Genomic DNA, 17,018 nt, shown 5'->3' with positions numbered 1-17,018 from the left:
TATGGATCCCGGCCCTGTTCACATAGATGTGCTACCTTGTCCTGGATCTGCTGTTTCGACCCTGTCTCTATCTACCGCACCTGCTGTCTCAACCACTGAATGTTCGGCTATGAAAATCCAACTGACATTTACTCCTGAGATGCTGACCTGTTGCATCCTCTAGAATCACTGATTTATTATTTGACCCAGATGGTTATCTAAAAACATTCAAACATCTTGAAGAATGATCTGGCCTTAATGGCCATGTAATCTCCACCCGGCACAGCCAGAATTGGACTGGCCATCCCTTGGAGCCTTCAAGCTCTGTCAAATTGGTTGTTGATCAATAATATTATAATGGAGACGCTGAGAGTTGAGGTGCAGGTGACACGTTTAATAAAACAACAAGCATGGAATGAGACAACATAACAGTAGCGTCTACACAAACACAGGAACAATACTGACTGGGGAAAGAACCTAAGGGAGTGCCAGATATAGGGGAGGTATTAAGTGAGGTAATGGAGTCCAGGCGTGCCTCAGGATGACGTGAAGGTGCCCGTAACCAGAAAGAGGGATTAAACGACAGGATTTTGAAAATCTATCCACAACCACTAAAATGGTGATGAAACTGTCAGAGGGGATCAGTAACAAAGTCAATGGATAAATGGGACCAGGGGCGCTGAGGCACGGGAAGGGGAAGGAGTTCCTCTGCTGGAGCGTTCCAGGGGAATTTGGTTTGGGCACATACGGAACAGGAGTTGATGTTGAGTGACCAGTACTTCTCAGAAATGGATTGGGTAGTGCGAGAAATACCTGGATTTCCAGTGACGACAGATGTGTGTGTCCAGGTCAGCAGCTGATCCCTTATCCCCATGGGAACGTAGATGTGCTCGGGAGTACAGTTAGTGGGTGCGGGCTCCCTCTCCAGAGGCTGGCGAATGTCCACATCTATGTCCCAGACCACAGGAGCTGCGACTCGGGAGGATGGGATTATAGGTGCATCTGGACACGGACCCTCTCCAGAATCATAGAGACGGGACAGGGCATCGGCCTTAGTCTATTTTTAACCTGGGCGATAGATCAGCGTGAAGTCAAACCTTGTGAAGAAAAGGGCCCAGCTGTTCCGATGGACAGTGAGGATGGCGAATGTTTCCTTGGTACCCTCCAGACAATGTCTACACTCTAATTCCAACGACACCGCCAGGAGCTCTCGACCACCGATGTCGTAATTCCTCTCTGCAGGGGACAGTTTCTTAGACAGAACTTCCCCCACACCCACCTCTGAAGTGACCACCTCCACCACAAATTATATCGTGGGATCTAGGTGTTTGAGCAATGGGACAGAGGTGAAACATCCCTTGAGTAGATGGAAGGCCTCATCAGCTCCTGGGCTCTACACCAACCTACGGGGGACCACCCTTGAGGTGAGAGGGGCGGCGATGGAGCTGAAGTTCCTGATGAAACGGCAGAAGTTGGCAAACCCCAAAAACCATTGTAACCCCTTTAGGGGGTTTGGGACTGGCCATAACCAGATCGCATCTACCTTGTCATCCATCATCACTCTCTGAACATAAGTAAGACCAGGATGTCATCGATATACACGACCACGACAATCTGGCCCGAGCATGTCCCTGAACACCTCGTTAACGAATGCCTGGCAACAGCAAGTATTCGTAGTGGCCAGACATCGTGCTAAACCTAGTCTTCCATTCATCCCCCTCCAAGATGTGGATGAGATTGTGTGCACTCCAGTTTGGTAAATAACCAGGCTCCGCGGAGCTGATTGATGACTGCCGACACCAACGGGAGAGGGTAAGGGTACTTTGTGGTGATTTCATTGAGTCCTCTGTAATCAATATATGGACCTAACCCTCCATTCTTGGCCACGAAGAAGAAACCAGCTGACGCAGGAGAAGTGGATGTGCGGGTGAAACCTTGTTGGAGCCCCTCTTGGATGTAATTCTCCATGGCCTGTGTCTCAGCCACCGACAGAGTGTAAATTCTTCTGCGTGGAAGCACAGACCTTGCCAGCAATTTGATGGGACAGTCCCAGGGGCGATGAGGAGGAAGATAGGTGGCGCAGGTCTTGAAGAATACCTCCCGCAGGTCCTGGTATACCTTGGGATGTTGCGCTGAAGGACAACAGGACTCTCAACTGATGTGGAACCACAGGGGATGGGGATGCAGGTCCTCTGGCATTCGGGTATTCAGTATGTGATTCTCATCCTCGACCATGAGATGGTAGGGTTATGGCATTGAAGCCAAGGGAGGCCGAGGATGATCTTGTGAACTGGTACACTGGTGATGAAGGGGATGTTCTTCTTATGAATGGACTCCATGGAGAGGGTGAGGGGTTGGGTGATGTGTGTAATGGTTTCGGATCCTAGTGGCCGATTTATCGAGGGCTTGAACCTGGAAAGTTGAGGAGAGCGGGTATGAGATGATAAGAGAGAAGGCAAGGGTCTGGTCAATAAAGTTCCATGCGGCACCGGAATCCAATAATGCTGTAGATAATACATTAGGGACAGTCAAATAGTGTGATGGACACTAAAAAGAGTTGAGCTGAAAGTGATGAAGATGGAATACTCACTCCTGCCCCAGGAGGTGGAAGATCACGTGACTGTCCCTCTGCTCTTGTGGATCCCGAATTAGAAAGTGCCGGACACTGCTGGAACTGGTGCCCTCCTTGACCACAATACAGGCAGAGCCCCAGCTATCTCCGTCTGCAACGCTTTGCCTCGGGGAGGCGTGTGACCCCCTACTTCCATGGGTTCAGGCTCTGATCCAGGGTGTTCACTGAGGAAGTGAGAGAAGTGATGAGAGCACCGACGCTCCCGAAGTAGGTTATCCAGACGGGTGGCCAGCCCAATGAGTGCATCCAAGGAGAGGTTGTCATCTTGACAGGCAAGTTCTGTCTGGACCTCCTAGCACAGACCTCTTCTGAATAGTGTATGAAGCACCGGCTCGTTCCATCCACTGGATGCTGTAGTAAGCCCCGGCATTTAGATAAGATGCCGTCATATTTATCCGGGAGGAACAAACTGTCATCGCTGACCTGAGCGGGTTGCTGAATGGGCTGTTGTGCTGGGTCGACTGGTTGTAGAGTATCCTCCGCTAGTTGATGGCAACGCCTCCCGGATATGTTTGAGACGTTGCACACTGCGAAGAACCTCTTCCATGGCCACCCCCAGTTGTGCCAGTTGGTCATGGTGTTGAAATAGAAGATATCCCTGTTCTTCAACCGTCTAGGAGATTTTCTGTTTTCCTGCTGCTTTCCAGTGTTGGGGTCAGTATTCTATAACAGAGACGGAGAGAGTCGAGAAGCAGCTGCAGGGGAAACGTTTAATAAAACAAAAAACATGGAACGAGACAACATAACAGTGGCGTCTACGCATAAATACAGGAACAATACTGACCGGAGAAAGAACCTAAGGGAGTGCCAGATATAGGGGAGGTAATAAGTGAGGTAATGGAGTCCTGGTGTGCTTCATGATGACGTGCAGGTTCGGGTAATGATAGATCCCAGGATCGGTGGTAGTACACCGGCGACGTCGAATGCCACAGGGGAGGAGCGTGAGAAGACGTGACAAACAGCCATTTTAATGACTTGCCATAGATTTTCAAGCCTATTTAAGTCAAAACTATAACTAGGCTACTCAGGAACATTCAATATCGTCTAGGTAAGCAACTTCAGTGTATATTTTGCCTTGGATTTTAGGTTATTGTCCTGCTGAAAGGTGAATTTGTCTCCCAGTGTCTGATAGAAAGCAATCTGAACCAGGTTTTCCTCTAGGATTTGGCTTGTGCTTAGCTCTGTTCTTTTTAAAATCAAATCAAATCAAATTTTATTTGTCACATAACACATGGTTAGCAGATGTTAATGTGAGTGTCGCGAAATGCTTGTGCTTCTAGTTCCAACAATGCAGTAATAACCAACGAGTAATCTAGCTAACAATTCCGAAACTACTACCTTATACACAGAAGTGTAAAGGGATAAAGAATATGTACACAAAGATATATGAATGAGTGATGGTACAGAGCGGCATAGGCAAGATGCAGTAGATGGTATCGAGTACAGTATATACATATGAGATGAGTATGTAAACAAAGTGGCATAGTTTGAAGTGGCCAGTGATACATGTATTACATAAAGATGCAGTAGATGATATAGAGTACAGTATATACATATACATATGAGATAAATAATGTAGGGTATGTAAACATTATATTAAGTAGCATTGTTTAAAGTGGCTAGTGATATATTTTACATCAATTCCCATCAATTCCCATTATTAAAGTGGCTAGAGTTGAGTCAGTGTGTTGATAGCAGCCACTCAATGTTAGTGGTGGCTGTTTAACAGTCTGATGGCCTTGAGATAGAAGCTGTTTTTCAGTCTCTCTGTCCCAGCTTTGATGCACCTGTACTGACCTCGCCTTCTGGATGATAGCGGGGTGAACAGGCAGTGGCTCGGGTGGTTGTTGTCCTTGATGATCATTATAGCCTTCCTGTGACATCGGGTGGTGTAGGTGTTCTGGAGGGCAGGTAGTTTGCCCCTGGTGATGCGTTGTGCAGACCTCACTACCCTCTGGAGAGCCTTACGGTTGTGGGCGGAGCAGTTGCCGTACCAGGCGGTGATACAGCCCGCCAGGATGCTCTCGATTGTGCATCTGTAGAAGTTTGTGTGCTTTTGGTGTCAAGCCGAATTTCTTCAGCCTCCTGAGGTTGAAGAGGCGCTGCTGCGCCTTCACGATGCTGTCTGTGTGGGTGGACAAATTCAGTTTGTCTGTGATGTGTACGCCAAGGAACTTAACTTACTACCCTCTCCACTACTGTTCCATCGATGTGGATAGGGGGGTGTTCCCTCTGCTGTTTCCTGAAGTCCACAATCATCTCCTTAGTTTTGTTGACGTTGAGTGTGAGGTTATTTTCCTGACACCACACTCCGAGGGCCCTCACCTCCATCCCTGTAGGCCGTCTCGTCGTTGTTGGTAATCAAGCCTACCACTGTTGTGTAGTCCGCAAACTTGATGATTTGAGTTGGAGGCGTGCGTGGCCACGCAGTCGTGGGTGAACAGGGAGTACAGGAGAGGGCTCAGAACGCACCCTTGTGGGGCCCCAGTGTTGAGGATCAGCGTGGTGGAGATGTTACCTACCCTCACAACCTGGGGGCGGCCCGTCAGGAAGTCCAGTACCCAGTTGCACAGGGTGGGGTCGAGACCCAGGGTCTCGAGCTTGATGACGAGTTTGGAGGGTACTATGCTGTTAAATGCTGAGCTGTAGTCGATGAACAGCATTCTCACATAGGTATTCCTCTTGTCCAGATGGGTTAGGGCAGTGTGCAGTGTGGTTTAGATTGCATCGTCTGTGGACCTATTTGGGCGGTAAGCAAATTGGAGTGGGTCTAGGGTGTCAGGTAGGGTGGAGGTGATATGGTCCTTGACTAGTCTCTCAAAGCACTTCATGATGACGGAGGTGAATGCTACGGGGCGGTAGTCGTTTAACTCCGTTACCTTAGCTTTCTTGCGAACAGGAACAATGGTGGCCCTCTTGAAGCATGTGGGAACAGCAGACTGGGATAGGGATCCTAAACTCCCTTGTCCTTGCCGGTGACAAGCACACCCATAACATGATGCAGCCACCACCATGCTTGAAAATATGAATAGTGCTACTCAGTGTTGAATTTTCCCCAAACATAACACTTTGTATTCAGGACAAAAAGTTAATTTCTTTGCCACAGTTTTTTTGCAGTTTTACTTTAGTGCCTTATTGCAAACAGGATGCGAGTTTTGGAATATTTGTATTATGTACAGGCTTCCTCCTTTTCACTCTGTGATTTAGGTTAAAATTGTGGAGTAACTACAAGGTTGTTGATCCATCCTCAGTTTTCTCCTATCACAGCCATTAAACTCTGTAAATGTTTTAATTGGCCTCATGGTGAAATCCCTGAGTGTTATCCTTCCTCTCCTGCAGCTGAGTTAGGAAGGACTCCTGTATCTTTGTAGTGACTGAGTGCATTGCTACACCATCCAAAGAGTAATTAATAACTTCACTATGCTCAAAGGGATATTTAATATCTGCTTTTCTATTTTTACCCATGTAGCAATAGGAGCCCCTTGGGAGGCATTGGAAAACTTCCCTGTTCTTCGAGGTTGCAATTTATCATGTGACTTGTGAAGCACATTTTTACTCCTGAATTCATTGAGGCTTGCCATAACAAAGGGGTTGGATACTTATTTACTGAAGACATTTCAGCTTAAAAGGTTTCATTTGTAAAAAAAAAAAGTATCTTTGACATTATGGCGTATTGTGTGTAGGGCAATGACACAATCTAAATTGAATCCGTTTGAAAATCAGGCTGTAACACAAGAAAATGTGGAAAAAGTCCAGTGGTGTGAATACTTTTTGAAGGCACTGTACAGACTACAAGTCTCTGGATAAAACGGGCAAGCGGATATGAGGGTTTAAAGGTTGCTTATAACAGCTTCACCTATAGGCCAATCGTGTTATTCTTTTTGACAAAGACACTCGTTGCCTCTAGTTCTACTTCATACCTTTCAGACCGTCAGTACGGTTGAAAGTATGGATCATATCCCTCTTGCTCCGCACGGGTCGAGTAATAGTAACAACAAATGGGAGGACATGCCGCAGTTCATATAAAACTGTACGTCAGACCACGCACTGTCTCTTATTTCCTCTCACTGTCTCTTATTTCCTCTCGCAAAGTATGGCTTAGTTGTATCGTGCAAGTTGACTGCTCCACTGCTCCCGTTTTTCAGATTGCATCTTCCCAGGTCGTGGTAGGGTAAGCTAAACTCTGTATGAGTTGTCTGGACGGTTAAAGGTTAAATAAAATAAAACAATATACTGTACTGTCAGTCTATCACCAACAGCCTGTGACCTGTGGGTCAGAGTGTGAAATTCACCCGACTGGGTCACTTCCCTAGATAACAGCATCTAGGAAGATTGTCAGCCTACCCAGCTAACGGTATATGATGTGTGATGTGAGATTCGGATTGCCCCCCTTAGGCATCCCTCTCCCCTGGTATTACTACTATGCTATAAGCTTACTAGCTAGCCAGTTTACTAGCTGCCACTGTGTGTTGTCAGCTTGGCTTACCAAACGACGGCTATTTGTGTGTTTTGCATAAATAAGCTTATGTTTAAACATTTTACCTCTCCTTCTCCAGCCCTGTGGTCATAGCTAGGCTCATCTGAAATTGTTTTTGCAGGAATCCCACCCTGTATGTAGGCTTGTTATAGCCATTTACATTTTACAACTCCATCACAGAGATTTTATCAAATCAAAGTTTTTGTCATGTGTGCCGAAATCAACAGGTGTAAACCTTACATTGAAATGCTTACTTACAGGCTCTAACTAAGGGTGCCAAAAAAAGGTGTGTGTGTGTGAGCACAGAAATAAAACAACAGAAAGACATTTGAAAAAAAGAGTAGCAAGGCTATACACAGACACCTGTTCGGCAGGCTTATTGAGGTAGTATGTACCTGTTCAGAAGTCTTATGGTTGGGGGTAAAAATGGTTGAAGCCTTTTTGTCCTAAACTTGGCACTCCGGTACCGCTTGCCATGCGGTAGTAGAGAGAACAGTCTATGACTGGGATGGCTGGTCTTCCTGACACCGCCTGGTGTAGAGGTCCTGGATGGCAGGCAGCTTTGCCCCAGTGATGTACTGGGCCGTACGCACTACCCTCTGAAGTGCCTTGCGGTCGGAGGCCGAGCAATTGCCATACCAGGCAGTGATGCAACCAGCCAGGATGCTCTCGATGTTGCAGCTGTAGAACCTCTTAGAACCCATGCCAAATCTTTTTATAGTCCTGAGGGGGAATAGGCTTTGTCGTGCCCTCTTCACAACTGTCTTGCTGTGTTTGGACCATTCTAGTTTGTTATTGATTTGGACACCAAGGACTTTGAAGCTCTCAACCTGCTCCACTACAGCCCCGTCGATGAGAATGGGGACATGCTTGGTGTTCCTTTTCCTGTAGTCCACAATCATCTCCTTAGTCTTGGTTACATTGAGGGATAGGTTGTTATTCTGGCACCACCCGGCCAGGTCTCTGACCTCCTCCCTATAGGCTGTCTCGTCGTTGTCGGTGTTGTGTCGTCAGCAAACTTAATGATGGTGTTGGAGTCGTGCCTGGCCATGCAGTTGTGGGTGAACAGGGAGTACAGGAGGGGACTGAGCACGCACCCCTGGGGAGCTCCAGTGTTGAGGATCAGCGTGGCAGATGTGTTGCTACCTACCCTCACCAACTGAGGGCGGCCTGTCAGGAAGTCCAGGAACCAGTTGCAGATGGAGGTGTTTAGTCCCAGGATCCTTACCTTAGTGATGGGCTTTGAGGGTACTATGGTGTTGAACGCTGAGCTGTAGTCAATGAACAGCATTCTCACATAGGTGTTCCTTTTGTCCAGGTGGGAAACGGCAGTGTGGAGTGCAATAGAGAGCATCATCTGTGGATCTGTTTGGGCGGTATGCAAATTGGAGTGGGTCTAGGGTTTCTGGGATAACGGTGTTGATGTGAGCCATTACCAGCCTTTCAAAGCACTTCATGGCTACGGACGTGGATGCTACGGGTCTGTAGTCATTTAACTACCTATCCATATCAATAAAAGAGACTAAACAAAATCTTGATTAAGTCTGGTCTATAACCTGTCCTGAGCGGAATGGTCATAACTATCTATTGCCTATTCTTATTGCCAAATCGTTTTTTTTCTATCAGCCACTGCACATGCTTAAACTATTTTGTTTAAAATGTATTTAGAGGTTATATTTAAAGGCCTGTGAGCTAGAGTCTCCTGTTAAGGGGAGCCCTATAATAAAAACAGTTAAACACAAAGTTCTACAATTATTTTAAATTCATATGAACCCCTCCTACAGAATATGCTTTGGCAAGATTTTAAGTGATGAAAGAAATATCAAAATATTCAATAAAAAAATATTGAGTAGTGAGTCTATTAAATAATTAATAGACTCACCAAACATGTATTATTTATATGTTTCATTATTCTTGGTAGATACAACTGGTTATGATTGCAGATAGAGCTCAGAGAATGGGATGGTGCAATATTGAATTAGTCATATATTGATAAGGTGCGAGCATGGGGATGTCCACGTCACCCAGAGATAATAGGCATAATAGAGCTAGTGCTATCTAGATTTGCCCTGGCAAACAAATCTATTACATTAACTACCAATATGTGAAGTAAACTCAACTGAGGAGTAATAGAGAATGGAGACTTTTAACTTGATAACGTGCAACATACCTCTTTCCGGTTTCTCTGACTTCTGTTTTTTTATGCTTGTTAGTGTGGTCTTTTGGTGTCATTGTTTTTGCGTTCTTGAGATGACACTGCCAAAACTCTAAAAGGTATTATTGTAGGTCAGAATTGCAACACAAGATTTGTTCAAGCTTAAAATGTTAGTTGGTAATCGTAACATGGTGTTTGTATGTTCACAGATTAAATTTCACGTTTACTTTTCTTATGATCCTAATGGTATGTACGTTCAACCTTTTGGCAGGTATCTCGCTCCATATGTGAACTCCTAATGACCGATCAGGAACATACACAATATAGTCAGTCAGTAGACAAGATAAGAGAAAGATGATATGCTATAGTTTCGTGTATCTCAGTTGGTAGAGCATTGTGAGTTCGATTACCACTGCGGGGCAGCACGAAAAAAAGTATGAAAATGTATGCACTCACTACTATAAGTCGCTCCACATAAGAGCGTCTGCTAAATGACTCAAATGTAAGCGGCTTGCGCTTATATTAGGCTACTACTTGGAAACTCAGAAATGGGAGTGGTTTCTTGTCTAATATATAAACGACACCCTTTTTCGTCTCTCATAACTTCTAAGGAAGGTAACGCATGAATATTTGTTTTTCATCTCAATAAGGATGGCCTACGACTACGCTAAAAACATAGAAGAAAGACCTGATCCAGTGAAGGCGGACCTCAAAGGTATGTAACCTGGTGAGATGGTTATGGAAACTTTAGATCATTTTCATTATCAACATAACATGCGCAGTAACATTCACAGGTATAACTAGGGCAGTAGCAGTGCGTGGGTAAAATCCCTAGAGAAGCCAAGCCAGGAAAAAATTGCCTATTACAATTTAGGGGTTGTGATAATTGCTTTGTTTTCTCTTATCCTGTTCATATGCCTTGCCATCGTGATATTGGCCTACGCCCGAGACAATAAGAAGAGGCAGTGGCAGAATAAATTCAACCATAACTTTGTTTCATCACAAAACCAGAGAAAACATCTGGTGGAGTCCACAAAGCATATTGCATGTAACTAACAGTTACATGACCTACAGCATGGTCAATTAAATCAATGTTTCTGAGATTTTCAGACAACTGAACAACTATTGATTTAGAACACCTGAGAGTTACCTCAAGTCCCAAAGAAAACAGGAGCTGCTTCCACTATTCCAGCACCATTTCAACTTCAAAATGGCAACATCATCAACTCACCTATGCTTAGTCTAATACAGTGACAACTAAAATATTCCAAAAACAATGTAGTCCAATCAATGTACGCTAAATATCATGTGACTGTCCATGGTACTTCTTTCTTTCCCTCGTGTGTGTGTGTAGAAAAACATGTTGCTTCACCCTACTTGTAGAGGAACGCCAGTGCCATCCTCTTTCATTTCCCGAAACATCAATGACTGTCATACAGTATAAGCTTTTAGTTTTTGTTGTCATAAGCTACCTGGCTAAAGTGCTTGCTTGCAAGCATTTCATGGCCAATGATTAGCCAGCTAGTAAACATTAGCCTACTACATCTAGCTACATATTGAACTTCTATCCTCTCAGGCCAGAGGCACAACGTATGAATTTTTGGTTGGATCAGAATCGCCTTTATAATCATTGGCCAGTACGGAGAATTAAGTAAAACCACAAGTTCAAATCTCTGTCCATGGCTAATTTAGAAAAGGGACAATTTTAGCTAGCCAGACACTGGAGGACAACAACACAAGGAGAGGCAAGAATTAAATATTTTCTCTCTCTCAATGAAGTCTGGCTTGATGTGATTGGTGTGAAGCCAAATCCAAACTGGCTTTCCTTTTTTTTTTGGTGCACCAGGATCATTCACAGTTTAGCTCAATGCTGATTGGCTATCAATGTACACTGCTCAAAAAAATAAATGGAACACTAAAATAACACATCCTAGATCTGAATGAATGAAATATTCTTATTAAATACTTTTCTTTACATAGTTGAATGTGCTGACAACAAAATCACACAAATTATCAATGGAAATCAAATGTATCAACCCATGGAGGTCTGGATTTGGAGTCACACTCAAAATTAAAGTGGAAAACCACACTACAGGCTGATCCAACTTTGATGTAATGTCCTTAAAACAAGTCAAAATGATGCTCAGTAGTGTGTGTGTGGCCTCCACGTCCCTGTATGACCTCCCTACAACGCCTGGGCATGCTCCTGATGAGGTGGCGGATGGTCTCCTGAGGGATCTCCTCCCAGACCTGGACTAAAGCATCCGCCAACTCCTGGACAGTTTGTGGTGCAACGTGGCATTGGTGAATGGAGCGAGACATGATGTGCTCAATTGGATTCAGGTCTGGGGAACGGGCGGCCAGTCCATAGCATCAATGCCTTCCTCTTGCAGGAACTGCTGACACACTCCAGCCACATGAGGTCTAGCATTGTCTTGCATTAGGAGGAACCCAGGGCCAATCGCACCAGCATATGGTCTCACAAGGGGTCTGAGGATCTCATCTCGGTACCTAATGGCAGTCAGGCTACCTCTGGCGAGCACATGGAGGGCTGTGCGGCCCCCCAAAGAAATGCCACCCCACACCATGACTGATCCATTGCCAAACCGGTCATGCTGGAGGATGTTGCAGGCAGCAGAACGTTCTCCACGGCGTCTCCAGACTCTGTCACGTCTGTTACATGTGCTCAGTGTGAACCTGCTTTCATCTGTGAAGAGCACAGGGTGCCAGTGGCGAATTTGCCAATCTTGATGTTCTTTGGCAAATGCCAAATGTCCTGCACGGTGTTGGGCTGTAAGCACAACCCCCACCTGTGGACGGTGGGCCCTCATACCACTCCTTTATTGGGGGTGTCTTGCTAATTGCCTATAATTTCAACCTGTATTCCATTTGCACAACAGCATGTGAAATTTATTGTCAATCAGTGTTGCTTCCTAAGTGGACAGTTTGATTTCACAATAAGTGTGATTGACTTGGAGTTACATTGTGTTTAAGTGTTCCCTTTATTTTTTTGAGCAGTGTATATATATATATATATATATATATATATATATATATATATATTTTTTTATTGTCAAGGGATGCCAAATGCTTGCTGGCTTCCCTTGCATTCAATGCTACTGGTGGCAACAACATTATACTCTTTCTGACCAGAACGCATCAGATAGTTGGGCTACACATACAGGGTCAGAGATCCCCTGGTTTTAATATCTATGACGACATCCCACAATTTGCCACAATCTGAAGGTTAATAGCTTTATGGCACGAACTGCATTAGTTATAGGCTTTTAATGATTTAAATAATGGCCATGTGAAATGGCTAATGGATGTGGTTGTTTCGCAAAATGTTGAACCCAGTTTTCAAAATTGTATCTCATAGTCAATTAACAATATTCTGGAGGCCTGGAACAAAGACCACTCCTGGAACAAAGACAATTTCTTGTCTTATTAGTTATTCACCAGTACTAAGCTACTACAGTTATAGTAGCCAGAGTGACCGCTGTGAAGCAGGCCAAAATTACAAAGTACTCCCGGGACACAGATTTTGGAAATTAAATCCAATAGTTTACACCCAGAGAAGCTTCGCTGTTTTTGGCGGCCCTTGTGAGGCTTGCTGTCCCATTTGTACAGTGCAATATGAATGTCCAATGTGTAAAACAACATTTGATTTTTATGTTGATTGGCCGCCAAATGAGCAGCGACGCTCCTCTGTGTGTAAACTCTGTGGATTTGGAAACTAGAAGTGCTCCTGAGTAGACTGTGCAGAGTGCCATCTTTTGGATGGGACTTTAAACTAAAGGTCACTAAAGATATCACTTATTGTAAGCATAGGGGTGTGAACCTCAGTGTCCTTGCTAAATTCCCAATATGGCCCTCATACCATCATGGCCACCTAATCTTCCCCAGCTTCCAATTTCGCTCATTCCCCCTCCTCTCCCCTCTAAATGTTCACCAGTCGTTGCTGTAAATGAGAATGTGTTCTCAGCCAACTTACCTGGTTAAATAAAATGTTACTGTGACACAACGCACAGATCATTGTGTATGGTGCAATATGTATTTCTAGTATGAAAATACTATTGGATTTAAGCTGATTGGCCACACTTTAAGGGCTGCAAAATGAGCAGCGACACCCCTCTGGGTGTACGCTCTGATTTGGAAACTAGTGGCACTCCTGAGTAGAAGGGCCTCCCTTTTACTGCGACACAATGTACAGATAATTATGTACAGTGCAGTATGTCCAATATGAAAGGCCACTCCTGAGCACTTTCCTGCAGTCAAATGACCTCGTGGGTTGAATGTTAATATTTTTCATAATTAATGAACATGATTTCAAAAAGCAGCTGAAAATCTTTTTTTTCCATGTCAAATGATTGTTATATTTCAGTCTTCTGTGAAAGTGTAATATTGGGATGCAAACAATTGTATAAATTTCAAGTCCATATCTGGCATGGTACAGTTGTTTTTTATTTTTAAAGCCCATAACTCTGTGTGAGTTGTATACTTCTGTTTCAAAGTAGATTTGTTTAAGACTACCAAGAAACACTCTGTGACCCTGGCCTAGCCCACTGCAGCAAAAGGTTTTAAGGGGTGCAGAATGAGCAGTGATGCTCCTCTGTTGTAAACCCTGTGGATTTCGAAACTAGTGGTGCTCCTGAGTAGAAGGGCCCCCCTTTTACTACGCCAGAATGTACAGGAAGTTGTGCAGTACTGTATGTCCAATATGAAAATGTACTGAACATCGTGCAATACGAATAGGCTAATTAACTATGGGATTTAAGTGTTTTCTGAAGTTTATTATAATAATATTGTTATTAATAGTATCATTATGAATGTTTTATTTGTATTACTGTTACCATAATTATCTAGTAATTATTTGAATGCAATAATGTCAATGCTATAATATTACTTGTGCTGTAAAGGTGATTAACTTTATACATTTTGTCATATTGTTAAACAAAATTGTAGATCTGCTAACATTTCCCCATATACTGTTATGAATTTTGACCATTTGTATTATTTCTCACCATCTTAATTGCACAACTTTTATTTTGAAGAAAAATCGCAGAGGACACAGCCTTATTCTTGCTGTATCTTACTTATTCTTGCTGGCGGAGTGGACACACTGTCATAGACACCCCCCCCCCCCCCCATGCTGTTTTGTAAAACTAAACTATTGTTTTATATAGGAAACCTTCCAAGCTGGCTGCAAGGCACGTTGTTGCGCAATGGGCCAGGCATATTCTCAGTGGGGGATACCACATACAACCACTGGTTCGATGGGATGGCCCTGATGCACAGCTTTACATTCAAAGATGGTAAAATGACTGGAAGTGTTTCTCTTTTTTGTGATATAGAAACTCAAACAAGATGATCTAATGATAAGTCCAATTGGCAAGCTTTTGGGCTTTTTGGTGCTATGGGCGCCATGGGTTGTGCAAGTACAATTAATTCCCACATTTAGCAATTAAACTCTCAATAGAAGTAAATCATCGTGTGTGTGTACAATTATTTTCTTCAGGTGAGGTAATCTACAGAAGCAGATATTTACGTGGAGACACATACAAAGACAACATGGCAGCCAAAAGAATTGTTGTGTCTGAAATGGGGACAATGGCCTACCCGGACCCAGGCAAAAACGTCATATCTAGGTAGTACATTACAGATGGTTCATTTTTGCACATTAAAAAGGCAAGATGTTAATTAATTATGTTCTGGCATGCTGTAGCAAAAGATCAGGCATGATAGTGCATCTGATCTGACTGTTGATGATTTAATTTAATTTGTCCCTATGAATTTGCCTGTTGCTGATTTAAATGATCTTTGTCTCCAGGGTGATCACCTTTCTTAACCACACGGTCCCAGACTTCACTGACAACTGTGGCAACAATTTCATTCGATATGGGAAGGATTATTATGCAACCTCTGAAACCAACTACATCCGCAAAGTAGATCCTGTGACTCTGGAGACTCAGGACAAGGTCATTTAAAGTTAATACTGGCATTGCCATCTGGATGACCATACGTATGAACACACCTGTTTATAAGCCTATCTTGTTATCTCACTAGGTTGACTACATGAAATACCTTGCTGTGAACCTGGTGACATCCCATCCACATTACGATAAAGACGGAACAGCCTACAACATGGGAACTTCAATAGCGGAGAAGGGAAAGACTAAATACACCTTATTCAAGGTTCCAGACACTACTGCGGGAGGTACACTACCAGTCAAAAGTTTGGACACACCTACTCATTCAAGGGTTTTTCTTTATTTTTACTATTTTCTACATGGTAAATAGTGCAGACATCAAACTTTGAAATAACACATGTGAAATCATGTAGTATCCAAAAAAGTGTAGAACAAATCAAAACATATTTAAGATTCTTCAAAGGAGCCACCCTTTGCCTTGATGACATCTTTGCACAATCTTGGCATTCTCTCAACCAGCTTCATGAGGAATGCTTTTCAATAGTATTGAAGGAGTTCCCACAAATGCTGAGCACTTGTTGGCTGCTTTTCCTTCACTCTGCGGTCCAACTCATTCCAAACCTTTTCATGGTTGAGGTTGGGTGATTGTAGAGGCCAGGTCATCTGATGCAGCACCATCACTCTCCTTCTTGGTCAAATAGCCCTTACACAGCCTGAAGGTGTGTTTTTGGTCATTGTCCTGTTGAAAAACAAATTATAGTCCCACTAATCGCAAACCAGATAGGATGGCGTATCGCTGAAGAATGCTGTGGTAGCCATGCTGGTTAAGTGTGACTTGAATTCTAAATAAATCACTGACCGTGTCATCAGCAAAGCACCATCACACCTCCTCCATGCTTCACAGTGGGAACAACACATGCAGAGGTAATCTGTTCACCTACTCTGCGTCTCGCAAAGACACGGCGGTTGGAACCAAAAATCTCTAATTTGGACTCATCAGACCAAAGGACAGATTTCCACCGGTCTAATGTCCATTACTCGTGTTTCTTGGCCCAAGAAAGTATCTTCGTGTTATTGGTGTCCTTTAGTAGTGGTTTCTTTGCAGGCCTGATTCACACAGTCTCTCCTGAACAGTTGATGTTGAGATGTCTGTTATGTTACTTGAACACTGAAGCATTTATTTGGGCTGGAATTTCTGAGGCTGGTAACTCTAATGAACTTATCCTCTGCAACTGAGGTAACTCTGGGTCTTCCTTTCCTGTGGCGGTCCTCATGAGAGCCAGTTTCATCACAGCTCTTGATGGTTTTTGTGATTGCACTTGAAGAAATTTACAATTCTTAATGTTCCTAATTGACTGACCGTCATGTCTTCAAGTAGTGATGGACTGTTGTTTCTCTTTGCTTATTTGAGCTTTTCTTGCCATAATATGGACTTGGTCTTTTACCAAATAGGGCTATCTTCTGTATACCAACCCTACCTTGTCACAACACAACTGATTGGCTCAAACGCATTAAGAAAAATAAATTCCACAAATTAACTTTTAACAAGGCACACCTGTTAATTGAAATGCATTCCAGGTGACTATCTCATGAAGCTTGATGAGAGAATGCCAAGAGTGTGCAAAGCTGTCAAGACAAAGGGTGGCTACTTTGAAGAATCTCAAATATAAAATAGATTTTTGATTTGTTTAACACTTTTTTTTTTTTTGGTTACTACATGATTCCATGTGTTATTTCATAGTTTTGATGTCTTCACTATTATTCTACAATGTAGAAAATAGTCAAAATAAAGAAACTTTTGACTGGTACTGTATATCTTCAAAAATATCACCTTGTCTCTCTTTA

The 17,018-nt window shown here is 43.5% G+C and overlaps 1 protein-coding gene across 3 annotated transcripts in view; it reads left to right on the top strand.

Moving 5' to 3' along the window:
• bco1 (beta-carotene oxygenase 1) overlaps positions 1-17,018 on the top strand; it is a 31,780-nt gene that overhangs the window by 12,283 nt on the left and 2,479 nt on the right. The window contains exons 2-6 of one of the 3 annotated variants that reach the window (XM_036980741.2): positions 9,894-9,958; positions 14,430-14,558; positions 14,762-14,891; positions 15,074-15,221; positions 15,310-15,460. In XM_036980741.2, coding sequence (XP_036836636.1) covers positions 9,895-9,958; positions 14,430-14,558; positions 14,762-14,891; positions 15,074-15,221; positions 15,310-15,460 — 622 coding nt within the window. In that variant the 5' untranslated portion in view covers position 9,894. Of the gene's footprint in view, positions 1-9,689; positions 9,959-14,429; positions 14,559-14,761; positions 14,892-15,073; positions 15,222-15,309; positions 15,461-17,018 lie in introns of those variants that run through there. The other 2 variants (XM_036980740.2, XM_036980739.2) reach the window with 2 other exon arrangements.

This window comes from Oncorhynchus mykiss, chromosome 6, assembly GCF_057628025.1.
Source record: "Oncorhynchus mykiss isolate SJ-2025 chromosome 6, ASM5762802v1, whole genome shotgun sequence".
In the NCBI taxonomy this organism is placed as follows: domain Eukaryota; kingdom Metazoa; phylum Chordata; class Actinopteri; order Salmoniformes; family Salmonidae; genus Oncorhynchus; species Oncorhynchus mykiss.
Note: the sequence above shows the minus strand (reverse complement) of the source record. Positions and strands in the feature narration are given on the sequence as shown.